At 38.2% G+C, this 20,932-nt stretch overlaps 2 protein-coding genes across 2 annotated transcripts; one reads left to right on the forward strand and one right to left on the reverse strand.

Annotated features, from left to right (window-relative positions):
* Window positions 1–794: 794 nt before the first annotated feature.
* On the reverse strand, window positions 795–6,264 carry LOC119991279 (heat shock 70 kDa protein 6, chloroplastic-like). Its single transcript, XM_038837601.1, has 8 exons — window positions 5,614–6,264; window positions 3,954–4,206; window positions 3,764–3,843; window positions 3,511–3,653; window positions 2,882–2,980; window positions 2,287–2,476; window positions 1,721–2,119; window positions 795–1,484 (listed from the first exon to the last, which is right to left on the reverse strand). The coding sequence occupies exons 1-8, from the start codon at window positions 6,178–6,180 to the stop codon at window positions 1,089–1,091; spliced, it is 2,127 nt and encodes a 708-aa protein (XP_038693529.1). The 5' UTR covers window positions 6,181–6,264; the 3' UTR covers window positions 795–1,088.
* Window positions 6,265–7,419: 1,155 nt separating this feature from the next.
* On the forward strand, window positions 7,420–19,112 carry LOC119991657 (RNA-binding protein 28). Its single transcript, XM_038838046.1, has 19 exons — window positions 7,420–7,530; window positions 7,661–7,772; window positions 8,005–8,065; window positions 8,652–8,688; window positions 10,210–10,340; window positions 10,462–10,551; window positions 10,654–10,762; window positions 11,652–11,785; window positions 12,042–12,181; window positions 13,364–13,414; window positions 13,501–13,583; window positions 13,669–13,723; window positions 13,813–13,930; window positions 16,262–16,775; window positions 16,870–17,080; window positions 17,184–17,254; window positions 17,675–17,843; window positions 17,940–18,069; window positions 18,244–19,112. The coding sequence occupies exons 2-19, from the start codon at window positions 7,662–7,664 to the stop codon at window positions 18,960–18,962; spliced, it is 2,934 nt and encodes a 977-aa protein (XP_038693974.1). The 5' UTR covers window positions 7,420–7,530; window position 7,661; the 3' UTR covers window positions 18,963–19,112.
* Window positions 19,113–20,932: the final 1,820 nt, after the last annotated feature.

Below are 20,932 nucleotides of genomic sequence, written 5' to 3' on the forward strand. Positions count from 1 at the left end.
TGAGATATATACAAGTTTTTAACACTTCCTTACACTTGTGGACTTGGTTATGCGAGGCTCAACAAGTGACGGGTAGGAGTCTTTTAGAATCGAGTCTACTCGAAGATCCTATATTATAAACCGAATACTTGTGAGACATTGAAGAGATATTGACCGTTTAGGCCTAAGACCCGCACGGTTTTGTTCTTAAAAAGATCATATTCGTTGAGACTTGAGAGTCATTAAATTTTTAATTACAAAACACATCGGTGTGACTTGCACTTAACTACTCAAATGGCAAAGGAGTGACCAAATCAGAAATGTTCAGCATCAAATTTCAAGCGCCTTGTTTCTTTTACCTCAAGACACTGTTCCCTGCCTTGTTCCAACCTTATTATTTCTAGGGTTGACAACATATCAAAGCTTGCACCACAGTAACACACTTTCAATTTCTTATTTTCCTTTTCCTGATAAGAGATGCCTACTTTGACCATAACTTATCTTCACAAACTCGAGTAGACTGCATAAGCATCTTACAAACCCCAAGTCCCCATTGCAAGACCCCTAGAGTATCATATGAATTTTCCTGCATCAGGTATTGGTCTCAGTAAGGTTCATCATTGCCACTCCAACTCCAACTAGTGACCATATTGCAAGGTTTGAGCAGCTTAAAAAACGAGCAGAGTACCCTTATGATGCAACAAATAATAGTTCAAGTATTGGTGGGAGTGCCAAAATCATAATCAAAGCCTGCCTCCCAAACAGTTTGGGATCAGCAACACCAATCCATAAAACGAATCAAATTGAATCCGTGGATTATAAAAAATTTCCATAATCACTGATAATATAGATAGAGATAGTATACTCACACGAATAAATTCTTATACTGACTCTAAAATGGTGTAGGTTCAATAATGCTTTTGGTGGTCACCAAAAAACTATTTGGAAATTCTTATACTAAAAAGCGCAACTCCCACACCCCTCTGTCTGCATAGACAAAACCGTCCAGCGACGTAACCCGAATCCCCACAAAATCAATTTCTTACACACATAACTGAAACAGAAGTGGGGGAAAGAAAAGAAAATATAATGCCTCAAAACTTTGTATCTCATTTGCTGTCAGTGAAGTCGGCGTCTATCACATCCCCATCCGGTCCCTTGCTTGATGAATCTGAAGGAGTGGCTTCAGCACCAGGTGTAGGACCTGCACCAGCAGCACCTGGTTGATTGTAAAGGGACTGACCAAGCTGCATAACTTCTTGATTAAGGGCAGTCATGGCATCTTTAATTGATTGCGTTGAACCCCCTGCAATGACATCTTTGAGCTCTTTAAGTTTTGCCTCAACCTTCTCTTTCACAGGGCCAGGTACCTTGTCGCCAAGCTCCTTCAGCTGCTTCTCAGTCTGGTAGATGACAGAATCTGCCTGGTTCTTTGTGTCAACAGCATCTCTCTTCTCTTTATCATCCTTCGCAAACCTCTCTGCTTCGTTCACCATTCTCTCCACCTGCATTTTTATTAAAAAAAGAGTTCCTCTTCAGTGCAAAGCAACCACCACTATATCAATATGATTAGTGAGACTTAGTAGCCACCCATATCAAATATACAACCTAGAAATTGTGGAAAAAAATATACCATCATTGCGATCATTTTTTACCATGCCAGAGGTCAAGTCTAGGAAACATATTTATGCTATGCAACTGCAACTGATCTTAAATTGGCTAACAATGTCAAAGAACATACCTCATCACTTGGCAAAGTGCTAGCACCAGTAATAGTGATGTCTTGCTTCTTCCCTGTACCTTTATCAACAGCAGTGACAGATAGGATACCATTTGCATCTATGTCAAATTTAACTTCAATCTGAGGAACCCCCCGTGGAGCAGGTGGGATACCATCAAGGCGGACACTACCAAGAGATTTATTGTCCCTAACAAATTCTCTCTCCCCCTGGAGGACATTGATCTCAACACTAGTTTGACCATCAGCAGCAGTTGAAAAAACTTCTGATTTGGAAGTGGGCAAGGTTGTGTTCCTTGGGATTATTTTCGTCATAACACCACCAAGAGTTTCCAGACCAAGTGATAAGGGTGTAACATCCAGAAGCACAATGTCACTGACATCTCCAGATAAAACACCAGCCTACAATCAATCACATATAGATCAAATTCGGGGAAAGGAGAAAAAAAAAAAAGGTGAGATACAAGAGAGGGGGAGAGAGAGAGAGTCACAGCTACAAATTTCCATGTGATTTGGTAAACTTAAGATAGAAAAAACACAAACTACATTGCATGCAGCAGAATGCCAACCTGAACTGCAGCCCCTAGAGCAACAACTTCATCAGGATTGACCGAGACATTGGGCTCCTTCCCAGTAATCTTCTTTACAAGCTCCTGAACAGCTGGGATGCGTGTTGACCCACCGACGAGAATCACTTCATCTAAATCTTTCATGGTGAGCTTTGCATCTCTCAAAGCATTTTCAACTGGGGCTCTAACCCTAAAAGCACAATTAGCAGATACCTAAACTCATCAATCGGTTTACATGGATAGTGAAAAACAAAAGAGCTTTTGTAGCATAGAATATAGTTATACTGTTTTAAGAGAGAGAGAAACTTTTTTAGAAACTCTGTTTTTGATCTAATAGAAATCATCCCTTGTTAAGGATTGTACATGGGTGACACTGCCTTGTTGCCCCTTAATATATTCTCTTTTTTCATTCCAGGAGAAAAAAGAATAAGTAGCAGATACAACACATCAGCCTCAAACTATAGCACCAAAGACTGACAGAATCAGTATAGTTACTTTCACATTAAAAAGCCAACCCAAGAACAAAAAGAATGCCATAATAATATGATCCATGAAGAAATTTAATTATTAAATTCTACTAAAGAATGCCTGGTACCTGTCTAGTAGATCAGAGCACAATTTCTCAAACTCGGCCCTTGTTAGCGTGGTTTCAATGTGCTTGGGGCCATCATTAGTGGCAGTAATGAAAGGTAGGCTGGAATAGACAAAAACAACTGTAAGAAAGAAGTCACACAAACAAAGAGAAGCATCGAGAGTAAGAGGAGGAGGCTGCCGCCAATGTAACTACACTACTGTCAGCAGGCCAGAAATGCAAAGAAGGTACATACATACATCCTAAAGCCCCTCTCGCACAAGCAGACCACATCGATAGCCATGCAAGTGGAGCTGGAAAAGATACTAACAGAAAGGAACCTGAATGCCGAGCCTCAGAACTAACCAAGGGAAAATAATGATATTGCTAGGCATCAGAACCCAATTTCCATCTGATCTAATATTAGCTTGAAGTCTCACATCAAAATACCATCATCCAGAGTCCATGAAAAGCTTCACATATCATTTCTAATTCAGGGTTTGTTGACATGTGCCCGCGGCTTGGGCAGGTGTTCGTAGAAATCTCTCTGCTTGTAACTTGTTAGGAAGAGGGAGAGGGGAGGTTGGCATGCAAGCGAATGTATGTGCTTCATATGCATTTACACCACATACCCAAAGTAAAGTCCAAGTTACCTGATGTTTGCTTGAGTCAAGGATGATAGCTCCATCTTAGCCTTCTCAGCTGCTTCAGTCAGCCGCTGAAGAGCTTGTTTGTCCTTCAAAAGATCTATGCCCTCGTCTCTCTTAAAGTTACCAGCAAGCCAATCAACAACCCTCTGCATATCTAACGTCAAAGATAAGTATTCCTCATTGCTAAATCATTAAACAATTGAAAAAAGAGTGCAACAGTATCGATTGTCACATTGTGTTGAGGAAAGATCCCTACCTTATCAAAATCATCACCACCTAAATGAGTGTCCCCTGAAGTAGAAAGGACTTCAAAAACACCATCCCCAACCTCTAGCACTGAAAGAAAAAGGAGGAACAAGCTAAGCAACTTAAGAACACAAGTAGCATAATGAAACTGTAAATTAAAAAATATTGCAGCAATTCCGTTTTCTGAACAACAACAATACCTGAAACATCAAAAGTGCCACCACCAAGGTCAAACACTAATATGGTTTCATTGTTCTTCTTCTCAAAACCATAAGCCAAAGATGCAGCTGTAGGTTCATTGATAATACGAAGAACTTCCAACCCAGCAATACGACCAGCGTCCTTTGTTGCTGTCCTTTGGGAATCATTGAAGTATGCAGGGACAGTTACGACAGCTTTTGTCACTTGATCATTCAAGAATTTGGAGGCATCGTCCACAAGCTTTCTCAAAACCTACGCCAGGAAGTAGATATTACTCCTCATTGTTCGTGGTAGTGGAAAATCTTGTTGACAAAACAAAAAAAAAAAAAATAGTAATGCCAGTAAATATCTCTTAGATATTGGGGGTGGCTAAAATCGACCATGCCTTAAAGAAGGATCAAATGCACATTACAGCTGCGCCGATGTCATGCATCAAGTCAGTATACGTATTGTGCTGATAAAATAATTGAAACTCTTACCAAGAAACATAATAAGCCAAGGCTTCAATAATTCCATGAAAACCACATCAACTTAATTCATGTCATTCCAGTATATCTAATTCCATTAAAATCACTGCTACCAAAAAGATAAAAAGGAAAAAAGAAAACAGTTTGAAGAATTTAAGGCACCAGGTTTGTACAACAATGAAGAAAGACAAAAAGAACACATCAACTTAGCTCTGCCAACACCAGCACCCCCCCCCCCCCCCCAAAACAAAAAAAAAGAAGAGTCAACTTGTCAACTTATGATTGGCTATGCAAGTAAAACTGTAAAACCCCTCTCCCATCGAGAAAAAGCGAAGGAAAAAGATAGCTGGCTGCAAATCGAAATCACACCAGCATTTTTTGAGCAGATTATACAAGAAGCACCAATTACCAAATTGTCAGGACCGCCATAACTGTAACTAAGATACCAAAGAGATACACTTACTTAGCTTACCTCCACTTCCACTTCCATTTCCTCTATTTCCTTTTTTGGATTGAAAGCCCACATAGAAAGATATTCAATCACACCAATCCCACCTGTTGGGAATCAAACTAAGGATCCTGGGCTAACCCCTCACTCTATCAATCAACAAAACACTCCATATAACAGCAGAGGCTAATAACTTGAACACCCAGTTACTTACCCTAAACACCACAACCCTAGTTGACCAGACAAGTCCTCATTTGTTCCGGTCATATCTCAACAGAAGGTCATACCAAATATAAAAGAACAAATAACATAATTTAAAAGGCAAGAACCCAACAGCAGCATAAGGTAAATTTACATTCCAAAACCTCCTCAGCAACCACAGATTGGAAAACGAGTGCAACACCAACACAAAAACTCATCAATGATGCAAAGCAAATTGGCATTCCAAAATCTTCTTGCCACCTAATCGCAGCTAAGAATGTAAATGAAACAAATGCAACAATCCCAGACAATTAAATTTATGAGAGAAAAGAACTCAACAGCTCGAGAAACCTTCTGCTTTCCCTCTGAAATCAAACAAGCCAACACATCATGGTGACCAAAATCATCAATTCAATCAATCACAAAATTATCGTTGTCCACCTCATCACCCTCCTCCATAAACCACCAAACAAACACCAAAAGAGAAAAACAACAGTAGACACAATTGACAGAACCCAACCAAAACCTGTGCACAGATTTTACCTGTGCCGAAATCTCCTCGGCGGCAAACTGCTTCCCAAGAATAGGGCAATCGAGCTTCACATTTCCATTCTCATCCCTGACCACCTTGTAGGAAACCTGCTTGGACTCCTCGTTTACCTCGGACATCTTCCTCCCAATAAACCTCTTCACGGAGAAGAATGTGTTCTCCGGGTTAACCACAGCCTGTCGCTTGGCAATCTGTCCCACAAGCCGGTCCCCATTCTTAGTGTACGCAACTACCGAGGGTGTCGTCCTCTGCCCCTCCACGTTACTCACTATCGTCGGCTTACCTCCTTCCATAGCCGCAACAGCCGAGTTCGTCGTCCCCAAATCGATCCCCACAACCTTCTCGTTAACCACCCTCACTGGTCCGACACTGTATCTCCTATGCACCCTCTTTTCTAACCTCAAGAACCCGGAATTGAATATGTTCCTCCTCCCTAAACTCTGCCCGAAGAACACAGTCCTGGAAGCAGAAGAGGCGCTGACGCCTCTTTTCGAAGAAGAAGACGACCCAATCCCACCAAGGACATTGATTTGTGCAGTAGAAGAAGCAGAAGCCGCCATTTTTTGGGGGAATTATCAAGCGAGAGAGAAAGTGATAAGACCCTAAAAAATGGAGAGAGGAGATGACGGAGTAGTAGAAATTAGAGAAGATAAAAAGAGGAGAGGAGAAGGGTTTCGGGAGAGAACTAGAGAAGGAGAGGGTTAGGTAGTGCCACGTCACTTCTATAAAGGTTTCTAGAATAATCTGGCCTGCCCGTGTTTTGTTGGAAAGACCGAGGTTGTCGTAGGAAGGATAGCTTTGGGGCTGCGGCCCAGTATCTCTTTGAATGGGCTCGTTCTTTTAGGGCTCCGTTTGGAAATCAATTTTAAACTAGGTGCATACCCGGCCCGCGTTACCCGCATCTTATATAAACTATGAATAATGAATAATGAATAATAAAATTTGAGATGACGATTCCTATAAAATAAAGGTCTAAAGTAAACGCTTAAAATAATGATCACTCTTTGATGATGTGTACAAGAGTGGGATGACAAATGGGATCCACTATTTTTGATCTCATATATTTTAAATCAATGATTTAAACAAAAACTTTTAAATCCTTATTTTATATATTTATTTTAAACCCTTATATGAAAATTCATTTATTAAGCAAATATTATTTCGTTAAGTCATGGTAACATACAATTTGTTTTATTTATTATTACTAATTTAAAGATCTTACACCTGAGCCACTAATTGAAGTGGTAAGAATGATGCGTATTACCCTGATGATTAAGATTTGAATCCCTTCCCCTGTTTAAAAAAAAATTTAGACATCAGTTAGACTGAATGCTCTTTCTGCTTTGTTAATTTTTAATGTGTCATGTTTTTTATTTTTTTTCACCCCTCCTCTTTGACAATATAATAAGATGACTCTTATTTGCACCCCATTTTTTGCTAAGTACACCCCAATCTAGTGTATTTTCAAAGGGTGAATGGGGTGTACTTAGCAAAAAATGGGGTGCAAATAAGATTCATCTATAATAATCTTGATAGTTGATAGTTAATTAAAGCACAAAAACGTGTTATTTTAATATTATTTCCGTACATGAGCAGGGAAAGGGTTAAAGGGGTTTGTGCTTGCATGCCCCACATGACAGTACTACAATAGTGAGCCTGCTTGATCGGGATCCAACTGGTTGGGTTGAAGCCCATCAACTTAAACTCTGGCCCGTTACCAAATTATTGTTACTAGAGTCTAGAATAACCTGCGCTGCAAATTAAAGAAGCCCTAATGGCTAATGCAAGACTCTTCAGTCCTCACCCTGCCTGGCGAAAAAGCCTCCACTGAACAGGACCGGTAGTCTCTATAGGGAATCAGGTTCGACCCTTGAAACAGAAATACAAAAAGTACGAACCACCGGTTCCAGGTAATGGTCTTCGTATAGTCCCATACCTAATTTCGCCAGCCCCCGCCACACTCCTGCTTCACTGTGCTATTTCGACGCTCGCTCTCTGATCTTCTCCTCGAATTAATTCGATTTGATTTTTCCAAACAAGGATGGGCAAGAACAAGAAGAGAACGAAAGATGGACAACAGGGAGCCGAGAACCAGCACTCCGCTAACACTGTGTTTGTCTCCAACTTGCCCTACTCTTTCACCAACCCTCAGGTACTTCTTTCTCATCATCTTCTGTTTGGTTGCCGAGAAAATACAAGGAAAAATATATGTAAATTTATTGTTTATTATTGATTGGTCGTGTGATAGTATTGCTTTGTTTTTGTAGTTGATAATGTCTTCATTCATTTTCACTGGTGAAAGAACGTTGAGTCAAATGTTATAGATCAGTGAAGTAACGGGTTCGTGTTTTTTTTTGGTTTCTCTGTATGTTTGTAATTCTTAGCTTGAAGAAACATTCAGTGATGTCGGTCCAATCAGGCGTTGTTTCATGGTTACAAAGAAAGGTAAGCAAAGTGGTCCCTGCAATGAGTTTGTGTATTTTTGTTATATCATGTTAGAATCATCAGTGATATAATTTGAAAAAGGTATTGGTATATAGCGAAATTCAGAATTCTAAGAAAGTAAGAACGATTAATGATAGATTTGATGAATTTGAATACTCAACCAGACTAATAAGGTAGCATGTTTAACAAAGAGTCAGTTGGTGTCTTCAAATCCCAGGACCATTTAAATTACCTGCAACATATAGTTACATGAACCTTATGGGACCTCATTCTTTCTTTTCCCAACATTTCCCTTCATGTGGGGATAATATTAATCCCATAGCTTATCGCTTTCATAGGTTTGTACCTTATAGCCAATGAGACAATTTACGGTCTAAAAGTCTGAAGTGACTACCGAACTAACTGAATAAAGAATTTTCACATTGTGGATTAGGATTAGGCCTTGTGGTGGATCAGGGGCTAGTGAAGTATTGCCATTTTTTGAGCGGCCTCTCTCTCTCCTCTCTCTTCTTTGCTTGAACAATCATTCTGTTGGGATTGAATTATATCTTTCAAACTGCTGATCTTTTTCATTTTGTGCTAACAGGCTCAACTGAACACCGTGGATTTGGTTTTGTTCAATTGTAAGTTAATTAGATTGCCCTACCGATGTTATGTTCTCTTATTTGTCTTCTGCCATGTGTATCTGTTTTTTACTAGGTTGGTGTTACTGCATAAAATAATTTTTCACCGGCATTTTTTTTCCCTTCCAAGATTTAGCTATGAAATCATACTCTAGAGTGAGAATTATGATATCTGAACTCAGCAAATGCTCCACGGTGCACATTTTGGGGTTCTTGTGAATCATTGCTTTGTGACATTCACAGATGGCTTGATCCTACTTACTTCTATACTTAGTAAGATTCTTGTAGATGTAAGCAGGCAATGCATTCCTCCAGTCACTTGTAATAAAGCCCCTGTGTGCGTAATAAATTTCATCTAGCACGGAAGTTTCTCCGTCCTGAAAGTTTTTTGAGTTTCTCTTGTTTGGAAAGAAGGGGCTGACGATGTGAAAATCTGCTAATATCAGTGCCAATATCTGATAAGCAAAATGCTACAAACAGAGGTCGATGGTTTAACCTTAACGACTATAAATTGGATAAATTAAAAGCTGTCAGATGGTCGATTAATAGTTGATTTTGTCATATATGCTTGGATTATGTGCGAATGGATTTTGCGTGGATGCTAGTTAATTAGATATCTGAATTCATGTGGACAAGTATAATTTGGATGGAAATATGTTTGCCGTTGCAATAGAAAGAAAAAGCACCTGTAACTTAAAAAGAGGAGTTATATATCATATACTTTGATTACCCGTTTATATAAAAATGTATAAATACTTTACATTTGGATCACAGTATGTTTAAGAAATCACAATTGATTCTGCCACAGATTGCTTTGTAACTTCCGACACCGTTTCATGCGTAATGTATAAAGTAATTGGGCATGATTATCTCAAGATTGGGGTTTGTAGGATTTAAAAGCGATTCCTCCTAAGTGTGTGTGTCTTGATCTTTTTTACAATTGCTCAACTGGATCGGGATTCAAACTCTTGCCCTGGTGCAGGATTTTAAGAAGCTGGTCTTCTTAAACTTGCGCTGCTGCTCCAATAGTCCCTAGTGTTTCTTGGGCACTTGCTATTTTAGTTACATTGCTTATCAGATGTCATAATTAAAGTGATGCCCTTGATTCTTCTATTGACTTCCGCTATCAGATACTCAGACGTCTCTCTCTTCTTCTCTCTCATCAATCAGTTTTTGAAATTTGGTTCATTTCTTGATGGTGTGCATCTATGCTTGCATTTGCTATTATCTTTTGTCATTTACACATTTATTAATCTTGGGACTTGGGAGTCTGTTGAGACATCCAGGAACCTAATTTAGTTTTTGAACCTAATGACCATGTGGAGGTTCAACTGTTTTCGTAATTTGGTTGCTAAGCTGTTAGATTGATTAAATGCTTCATTTTAATTTTAATCGTGTCTGAAGAATTGATTTTTTTGTATGGACTTTTTAAAAACAATTCCATTACGGCTGATAATTTTTGCGATGATGCGATTTGATGTATTTTTGGCGGTTTTGAATATGTTGCACTGTTTCTTGCAGTGCTGTTACAGAGGATGCTAACCGTGCTATTGAGATGAAGAATGATTCATCTGTTGGAGGCCGGAAGATTGCAGTTAAACATGCTTTGCACCGAGCTCCACTTGAGCAACGCGGGTCAAAGGCAACTCAAGGTTGATGGGTTAACAATTACTTTTGAATTTCGTTTACAGTTACATTTCACAATGGTGGTAGTGTTCCCAAATTTGTATGAAATTGCTTATCCAATGTTGTTTAATTTTCTATTCAATTTAGTGGTTCACTTGGATGATAATGTGAAGACAAATAATGACAAGGACAGTGTATCCAGGCCAGCAACTATTGATTCAAACATTCCAGATTTAGGTTGCGGATCTTGAATTCCTGTCAATTTGGTTTATTCACTATGCTTTATATGATATGTCTTGCTTTTGCCATTGTTAACTAATACTGTAAATAATACTCTAGAGATACCTGTGGAACCCAGAAAACCAGCAGGGAAACTCGTGGAACGCACAAAAGCAGCAAAATTACGTGGTGTTGTGGGTGATCAAGAGAATTGTTCAGAAAAGCAAAGGTACTATTTCTGAATTTTCCAATGAATAAGTTGGCCTTTGTGTAAGTTGGGTGGTATTGGTTACAAGACCTTGGTTATGAAGCGACTTTTCATATAACTACTTTTGATGTTATAATATGTAGTTGCATTAAGAAAAAGAAAAATTGATAATATGCTGCATCTTTTATTGATGTAATACTAATATGTTTGGATTTATGCCACTCTCCAAAAGCAACAATATATATGTTTGGATTTATGCCACTCTCCAAAAGCAACAATATGTTTAATAGATCAGTGAATTATAGCTATTTTAAAATTTATTTTATATAATTTTCGAATTCGGGGATGATAGCTGAATATGTTAAACAAAATCAAAGAGCTGCTATGATTATTATTCAAATTTTTTGGATTAAGAGTATCTTGTTGAATGCATTATGCTAACTGAAACAAGTGCCATGTATGGAAGAATGGGTTATTGGTCTTTAATGGAGAATTGTTGTTCTCTGTGGATTTAACTTTATTTATGCTGGAGTTGGTAAGTCTCATTTCAGTTTCCAGTATCTAGTTTCCAAACAAATTTTGCTCTATATTTTGTCCCTTAGGAGAGAAATTTGTCTTTATATAAGCAGGAGGCTGAGTAGGATCTGTGACAAAGGCTCATATATTTTGAATTAGTGTAATGCTCTATTTTCTCCTATCGTGGTAGAACCAAATGTTTTATGAAAATTACATAATCTAGATAGGAATGGGGGGTGAAAGACATTCCATAATGGAGTGATTCAAATTGATTTCTCTTATAAATTCATGTAGGAAAGAGGCTTTGGCAATGATGTCGATGATTTAGTTAATGAATAATGCTTCCTTATTCAAATGACCTCACAAAAGTAATTTTTTCCTGATGTTATGAAAGGGTTGCTAGGACAGTAATAGTTGGTGGTCTTCTTAATTCTGAAATGGCGGAAGAAGTTCACTGTCATGCTAGAGAGGTTGGCACCGTGTGTTCAATAACTTATCCTCTTCCGAAAGAGGATCTTGAGAAACAAGGTGAGAATTTCTTCCTTCACCCACCATTCACATGTTCTTACTGCCTCGCTAAACTCACTTAGAAGAACTTTATTTTTTAAAATGCATAGAACTTTGTGTAAATTTTAATGCTTCCATAGATATTTGGATCTATTTTTTGAGGCATATGTCTATCCAGCTTGAATGTTGCTACACAGAAAAGAAGCAATTACCCACTCATCTGAGGATTTATACTGTAAAGTTTGGGATAAATGCGTAATATATTGCATTTTTGCAGGTCTTACGAAAGATGGATGCAAAATGGATGCTTCAGCTGTACTTTATACTAGTGTTAAGTCAGCTCGTACTTCTGTGGCGATGCTACATCAAAAAGAGATGAAGGGAAGAATTGTTTGGGCACGTCAGCTAGGTGGTGAGGTAAACTTGAAAGGACATGATATGTTTTGTTTTCACAGTTTTAAAGTAGCTGACTAGTTAAGTTGTTGATCATAAAACAGCATCTTGATTCTGACTCTGCTACTTAATTGGCTGGATAAAATCATAAAGCACGAATTTCTAGTGATTTGTGTAAGATTCATTGGTCCTTCTTAGATGTTGGCATTAATAAAAAAAGAAGTCAAAATGAGAACAAAATTAGAAGCAAGATTTCTAGATATCATATTGTACTTTTTAGGATTGATATCCAATGCCTGACAAGGATATATGTGCATTTGTTAGTGTTTGTTAATTTTCTTTGCCCTTCAAATTAAACGGAACATGTTCCTGGAGCCAGAGAGTGTACAGGCATTTTGGAAATTGTTTTTCATTGTTTAGGCTTACTTGGCATTTCGGCGAGCTACATAGAAACGGGGTTTTGCTTTTCCCCCTTCCGGGTTGTGGTGGGGGTGGGGGCGAGGGAACATGATAAGATTTTCTGTGATCAAATTGTAGGGTTTTACCATTCAAATTGTAACTAGTGATGAGAAGTATGAGGAAATAGTCTGTGGGTTAATTGTTTTGCGAATATTAGATCAATGAGTTAGTTTCCTTTTGTTTCTACTTTCTAGCCATGGAATCATGACCAGAAATGTGCCTGTAAGTTTGTTTTTCTATTTTTTGGCGTTAAATATGCAAGTGACGTGTAATCTTGAGTGCTTGTCTAGTTAAAATTAACTTAATTTTGGTGGTAAATAAAAATTTACATTCATGTGGTGATACTCTGATGATCGATGAGTGTGAAAAAATGAATGCAGAATGAAGCTGAGAATCTGAGATTGCACTTTAGTAGAGAATAATGTGGAAAAAAAAAATTTAAGATGGTTCTGCGTGCAATAAAGACATAGGAAATTAGGAATTGAGTTTTGTATTAGTGCATGGGCATGACTAGAAGAGAAAAAAGTAAAAGGAGAATATCTAAAAATTTTGAACAAAGATAGGGGGAAGGGGACATTGTCCAGGACTTAAAGAGGGGGATAGCACTCTATGGAAAGCATCGAAAAGGGGTTAACATGGCTGATTGTTGTGGTGGACTAACATTCATTTAAAATCTATTTATTCATTATCTGTATTTTCGATTAGTGGGTGACTATTTCTGTGTTGGTGTTCAATTTTCATTACCAGGGATCCAAGACTCAGAAGTGGAAACTCATAGTCCGGAATATTCCTTTCAAGGTTGAACCATTTTGCCATTTTTCCACTTCCACAAAGGCATCTGTTTAGGCTAAGCTTGACTGCTAAACTATATTACTCTGATGCAGGCTAAAGTGAATGAGATAAAAGATATGTTTTCATCAGTGGGGTTTATCTGGGATGTATATATTCCACACAATTCTGAGACAGGGTATGATAAAATATTTTGAACTATTTAGCATTTACAAAATGTCATAGTTCTTGTTGTCACTATTTTTTTTTTGTTTTCCCCTCAGGTTGTCGAAAGGTTTTGCATTTGTCAAATTCACATGTAAACAAGATGCGGAAAATGTATGGTTTATGCCATGCTATATCCCTTGAGAATTGAATAGCCTTTTTTTTTTGTTTTTTCTCCTTCTCATTTCTCTTTCCTTTTTCAGGCCATAAATAAGTTTAACGGGCAAAAATTTGGCAAAAGACCCATCGCTGTTGACTGGGCTGTTCCTAAAAAAATTTACAGTGGTGGTGGTGCAATTGCTTCTCTTGCTTCAGAAGATGGTAATCTTGGTCCTCAATAACTGAGTTTTTTCTTCCTTTCAAATACACTTAATCTTGTAATTATTTTCAGCTCATATATGTTTTGGGGAGGTTGAATGGTTCTTAATCTCGTGGTTGTTTCAGTTTTTATTATTTGTTTTGGTTAGTGTTGTTAAAAGCCCTCTGTGTGCTGGCCAAGGCCCTCACATGCAGCAAGGCGAGGCCGGAACAGTACGAGGCACTTGCCTTGTGAATGTTTTTCCTTCAATGAATTTTTTTGGCCTAATCAAGTCACTTGAAGAATCTAGCTGCAATTTTGGGTCTGATTAAATCCCTTGACACCCCACAAAAATTTTGGCCTTATTAAACAGTTTACAGAATCCAGCAGCATGTGCCAGTGGCGGGGCCTCGGGTCCCAGATTTATGTGTTGAAGCAATTGGGTCTGAGTTTTTTTTGAAGGACAATTAGAGATATGTAGATGTACACCATGCATGTACTGGGGAAAAACACATACTAACTATTTTCAAATTTTAATTTTTTTTAAATGGTTGAAGCTTACTATATTAAGTCAGAGGGTTATGTGATTTTGTTTGGTCAAGTTCTTTTGCTTTTAACACTGGATGGTGAAACCTTTGTGATTTGAAGCTTGATTTCTTCTTTTTTGGTTTGTGTTTCTGACTGTGTGAGCATACAACTCTTTTTCTTCCTAATTGTTTGTCCATGCCCACGGTTATACAAGCCTAGCTGCCTAGCAGTGTTCGCTTATTCTCTCTCTCTCTCTCTCTCTCTCTCTGTACCATTTTTTCTTGTTGTTTCTCACCTTTAGATGGTTTTTGCCTTATGCACTATTTCTAATGCATCTTTAATATCAAATTCCTGTCAGATAAAGGATTAGACAGTGGAGAGAATAAATTTGATAGTGGCGTCTGAGTTAAGCTTTTTATTCGGTACAAATTCTTTTGGGCCCTTTAAAGTTGTAAAGTCGCTCCATTAGGTACCCCATGCTATAATCACAGAAACCCTGTCTGCAGGTGGGAAAGGCTACATAACTGCCTTTACGAAAACCCTCCACCAGCTGCATGAGCCTGGTGCAATATATGTATACTTCTTAAGATGAGAGAAAAGGTGTCTAAAGAATAGTTTGGGCATGCACAATGTGGAGATGTTGGTGCCCCAATGTGAAACTAAAAAAAAATCGAGGAGATAAAATAGAAAATGGGGAGGTCAAGAAAGTTAATGGAAATATGAAGAAAAAAAGGTGGCTACAGAAAAAATTAGTGGAAAGCAGAGTTCTAGACCATAATAAATGGCAAAGGAGAATCCATGCAGTGGATTCTCATGATTGAATAGATGCTTCTGCCATTTGAAATATCTTGGGTCAGAAAGTAATAGGGTTTAGGGACAGGCTACTCAATGCTCTCCGTGTTTGTGGGGAATCATGGAATTCCTCATAATGAGGTTCGAGCTTCTTTCTAGTATGATCTAAGGTTGAATCTCAAAGTAATGGGAATCATGATGTTTGCCATATGGCCGTTTTTCCTTGATTTCATATTCTTGATATTTTTTTTGCTAAACTCTTTTGGCGTATTCATGCATGATCTAAGGTTGAATCTCAATGTAGTGGTAAATTGATTCGGTGCAACCTAGGCATCACAAGTTCAAACCATAGACAGCCTTTCGGCTATGCAAGGGGAGGCTTCATATATCTGCACTTTCTTTTACCCCACTTTCACTGTGGGAGCTTTGTATGCAGGGTCGTTATTTTTTTTCCACTTTTATTCATAATCTAATCGAAATGTATATGCTCGATGCTAACATGTTTCTGGTGTTCAACTTTATTCCAGTAAATGCATCAATTTCCTGTTCTCCTTTTTGTGTTCGTGGTTGTTAGAATAGGTATAAATGATGTGAAATGTCCCAACCCAACAAGTTTACTTATTGGGTTGAATGTCAAAGAAAATAACTTAACATGGTATTGGAGCGGGAGGTATTGGGTTCAAACATTAGCTTTTGCAAAGTGCAATTTAAACCCCCATTTGTTGTTGCCCCAAGTGTGGGTCTCACACTCTCACATAGTGTTGGGTCTCGTTTGTTGTGAACATATTGGGCCGTTGGATTGTTCAGTCCACACGTGAGGAGGAGTTTTAGAATATGTGTAAATGATGAGAAACGTCTCAACCCAACAAGTTAACTTATTTATTGGGTTTGAATGACAAAGTAATTAATCTTAACAATAGTCTTTCTTTTATGCTTTGCATAAGTGTTTATTGCATTCTCGTGTCAAAATGCATATACTTCAAGGCAAAATACATTTCTAGATTTTATTCAATGGTGTTATTGTGTTCTAACAGACCAGCAGAATCAACATGATGAGGAGAGTGCCAGCGATAGTGATGGTTCGGAGGTTGATGATACGGATTTAAGTGAAAAAATTGAACAGTACAATATGGCCAATGGTTCCCCTGGTGGCTCAAATTCAGTGGCGAAAGAAGACATCCCTGCTGAAGTGAATTTTGATGAGGAAGCAGACATTGCAAGGAAAGTTCTCAACAACTTGATTACATCCTCTTCTAGTGTTTCCGTCCCTACTCACAATGATGATTCTGCTCTACCAATTAGAAATGAAGAGCCAGATAACAATAAGTTATCTATTGAGTCAGCACATTTATCAGGTGTGACTGAACCTGGAAATTCCAGCGTAAACAAAAAGAAAAATCTCAGAGAGATAGAAGGAGAAGATGATTTGCAGAAAACAATTTTCATTAGCAACCTGCCTTTTGATGTTGATAGTGAGGAGGTGAAACAACGATTTTCAGTTTTTGGGGAAGTTAAATCCTATGTTCCAGTTATTCATCAAGTCACAAAGTATGGACTCATTTGTTTGACATGCGTTACATCTAGATATCTATTACTTACACATCAACTCATAACTCATTATAATCTTGTTTTGCTCATGCAGGCGACCACGAGGCACTGGTTTTCTCAAGTTCAAAACTGTAGATGCAGTTACTGCGGCAATATCAGCGGCGAATGCTGAATCTGCTTTGGGAATATTTCTCAAAGGTAGGCAATTGAAAGTATTGAAGGCTTTGGATAAGAAATCAGCCACTGATAAGGTAATGGAGAAGACGAAGATAGAAACTCATGGCCGCAATCTTTACCTTGCAAAGGTTGGTTAATTTCCCCCTCTTCGTGCTTTCTTGAATCGTTTGAGGGATGAGATTTGGCTATTTAGCTCCAATGTAGCTGACTGTTTTTTACTATGGTTAACAGGAAGGTGTTATTCTTGAGGGGACACCAGCTGCTGAAGGTGTTTCCGCTAGTGACATGGCAAAGCGTCAACGGTAAACACACCTCCCCTTTGCCCCCGCACCCAATCCCTTAATTTAATTGAGCAATGCTTTTCCTTCCTCTATGACATTCGCATGCATATTGTATTCATTGGACTCTTTAAATTTGCTTGCCATTGACAGTTCTCTAACATTTCTAAGTTTTGCGTTGTTTCCGGGTTCATGTTGTTGAATCTTCACGTTGTTTCTCATTAATGGAAGAGGAATTGACTATTTTCTCTCTGGTTTCAAATGATGTTTGCCATTGTTGGTAATTTTTGTTCAAGAAAAAATCTTGAGATATTCATGATTATCTCTCCATGTGGTACCTTTCCCATTTTCATTTGATTATTTTTGCATTTGCATTGAACTGTAGGCAGTAATTAATAATGGTTCTCATACCTGACAGTTATTGTGCCTGTATACATTCTGCAGGTTGCAGGAGCAGAAGATGACTAAGCTTGAATCTCCCAACTTCCATGTTTCAAGGACACGACTTGTTATATACAATTTACCAAAGTCGATGACCGAAAAAGAACTGAGAAAGCTTTGCATTGATGCAGTTGTTTCTCGAGCTACGAAACAGATGCCTGTGATTCGTCAGGTTAGCCACACTTGTCTGTTCGTCATTATAAAGGGAAAAAGTTTGTAGTGTATAATTGTTCTTAACATACCTTGCATACCCTTGCTAATGCTGCAGATTAAGTTTTTGAAAAGTGTAAAAAAAGGAAAAGTTGTCACAGAAAACCATTCACGTGGAGTTGCTTTTGTTGAGTTCACAGAGCATCAGCATGCACTTGTGGCCCTCAGAGTTCTCAACAATAATCCTGGTAACATATTTTTCAATGTTTAGTAGTGGACATCTCACATCATAGAAGCAGTCCTTTTGTGTTGTTTAACACTAACATAGATCATAGATGGTGCTTGGTGGTTTTTTTTGAAGAGGTTACTTTGATAAAGTGTTGATGTTCTACTCGAACTTAATATTTGATGGCTACTTGCAGAAACTTTTGGTCCGGAACATCGACCAATTGTGGTGTTTGCCGTTGACAATGTTCAAACGTTGAAGATTCGCAAATCAAAGCTACAATCTCGGCAGGAGGAAATTGAAGGCAATTTGGAAGATGTTGAACAACATGATGACTCACACGAAACAAACGAACATCCAAACCAAAAGTCCAGACAACGAAAATCCAGAGGTTACAAAAGAAGAGTGAAGGATTCAGAAGCCAGCGAAAAGGATGAAGTGGATAATTGGGTTCCTGATGGGGCTGCAATGGAAGAACACAGAGCTGGTAAGAAGCAGAAGAGCAATTCAGCAAGCAAAAATCCAAAAGAAGTTTATGTGAAACAGTTATCTGAAGGGGAAGAGAAGTTGAAAAACTCAAAATGGAAAGCAAAAGTCCATCCGGGTGGCAGGAAGCCTGATAAAGGAGGAAGATCATTCAAAGGTGAGATGACAACTGGTGATAAACACAAGTTGAGATTCTCCAACGAAGACGAATCGTTACTAAAAAAGAGGAAACAGCCTGATCAAACAGAACAGAGAGAAAATGGAAGCTCGAAGAAAGGCAAAAAGGCAAAAAAGAATAAAGACCCATTAGGACGAGATGCGGTCGATAAACTTGACATGTTGATTGCACAGTACAGATCTAAGTTCTCGCAGCAGAGCTCTGAGAAAACTGATAAGCAGGGTTCTAAACTTAGGAAGTGGTTTCAGTAATGTTTTTCTGTTGAGCAGCTTTTTAGCCCTAATCAGTAGTTCTTGTTTGATGTGAGGAGATGAATAACACATTGGCTATTGCCTTAAGTTTTAAACATTTGTTGAAAATGAGTCAGTTAGAAAATGCAAACAATTTTGATGTGTTAGATTCATGTGTTCCAACCTCATTGCACAGGATTAACGTGTGCGCGCTCAAGACATTCTTTTTGGGCAATTGGAGTTGCAGGGTTAAGACTTCTTTAAGTTTGTAACTAACTCGACTATTATCTAGGTTTTGATATCAGTGAAGGTAATTGAGAATTTTTTGACTTTAGCAAGTCACATTTAATGGCCCCATAATTTCTGTATGACTGGATCGGGCAGATACTCAAGTCATCCACCATACAATGAAGAGAGACATTCAAGGTAAGGGAAAACTCTATTTTGTGATTATTTAGATTGGTGAAAATCTTGAAGACTTACTTGAGCGTCGAAATGTTTGCGGTCGTCCTTTGGCCATCGGGTTCACTGACCGCCTTTGTTTTTTAGGGTTAGGGCAGTAGGATCATGGAAGAGCTATTGGCCGACCTGACCCTTATTGCCTAAAAGGGAGTTCGGCCCCGGTGGTGATTAGATTTTGTTCACTACAAATATATTTGCTTGGTGGATAGAACTTGATGTGAAATATTTGTAAGCGCACAAATCACACAAATAATAAAAAGTGAATAAAGTATCGTTCTCACAAGGATGTATACTAATTGGATAATTGAAGAGTGATTTTGTGGTTCAATTAACACTAACGCAGGAAATTAAATGATTAACTAATAGATTAACTAAAGGGGTCAAACAATTCAACAAACCAAGCAAATACCGAGTAGGTATCGTTCCCACGAGGATGTATTACAAATTCAAATTCAAATCAATTTAAGCTAAGATTATACTAATTGGATAATTGAAGAGTGATTTTGTGGTTCAATTAACACTAACGCAGGAAATTAGATGATTAACTAATAGATTAACTAAAGGGGTCAAATAATTCAACAAACCAAGCAAATACCGAGTAGTTTGATCAAGTACGCAACACTAAGGCATCTAATGTCACCACCACCTATCCTATCAAATTACCTTGGTCTATCAATCCCTAATTTCCAATTCAATGTTGACAATCGATTTCCCTTCCTATTCAATGTTCCGTTCCCAATTACACCGAAAGTATTTTTAATATCAATCCCTGTTATTCCTAACAATCGAACTAAATATCAAAAACCCATTAAGCAAAGTGGATAATTGTGTAGGTCATTCACCTATATTCCTATGGTTTATGTAACCTATGCCATCTATGGTGAGTGCAACCCTAAGTATCTCCTTTTGGTCTCAACCTAGGCAAAATATCATTCGAATGGTGATCAAGCATTCAAAAGCATTAAGCGCAACCACAGATAATCAACAAACAAAAAAGAAATCAAGATTAATAAACCAAGTTCATTCAACATTCAAAGGTGGGGCTCCATTAGAGCCCTAGCAAGAGGATTAGTTCATCATATCATTCAAATACATGATAATATCCAAAATAACAGTCATAGAATCAAGAAATAAGAAGAGATACAAGAAAACCCCTGAAATCCATGCTTCTCCTTGCTCCTAAGCTGTCTCCCAAGAGCTCTCCAAAACCTAGCCTTCAAGAAGTGTGTCCAAGATGCTAAAACCCTAATTTTCTACCCTTTTTATACTCCCAAAAACCCCAAAGTCGTTTTTCTAACAAACCTATGTCGTTTTGGACTGGACCCACTTGGGTTTTGGGATATTTTCGTGGAACTCGATCTGCAAAATCAAGAATGTGATGAAGTTCAATCGATCGAAAATGGACCCCGATCGATCGAAAATGAGGTCCGGTAAATGAAAAAGTCTTTGGTTTCAACTTGTCCATTTTCGCCTCTTTTCGATTATCATCTTCTCGACTCACGCCTTTATACCTGAAATGCACAAATATA

This window comes from Tripterygium wilfordii, chromosome 22 (assembly GCF_013401445.1).
Source record: "Tripterygium wilfordii isolate XIE 37 chromosome 22, ASM1340144v1, whole genome shotgun sequence".
NCBI lineage: Eukaryota > Viridiplantae > Streptophyta > Magnoliopsida > Celastrales > Celastraceae > Tripterygium > Tripterygium wilfordii.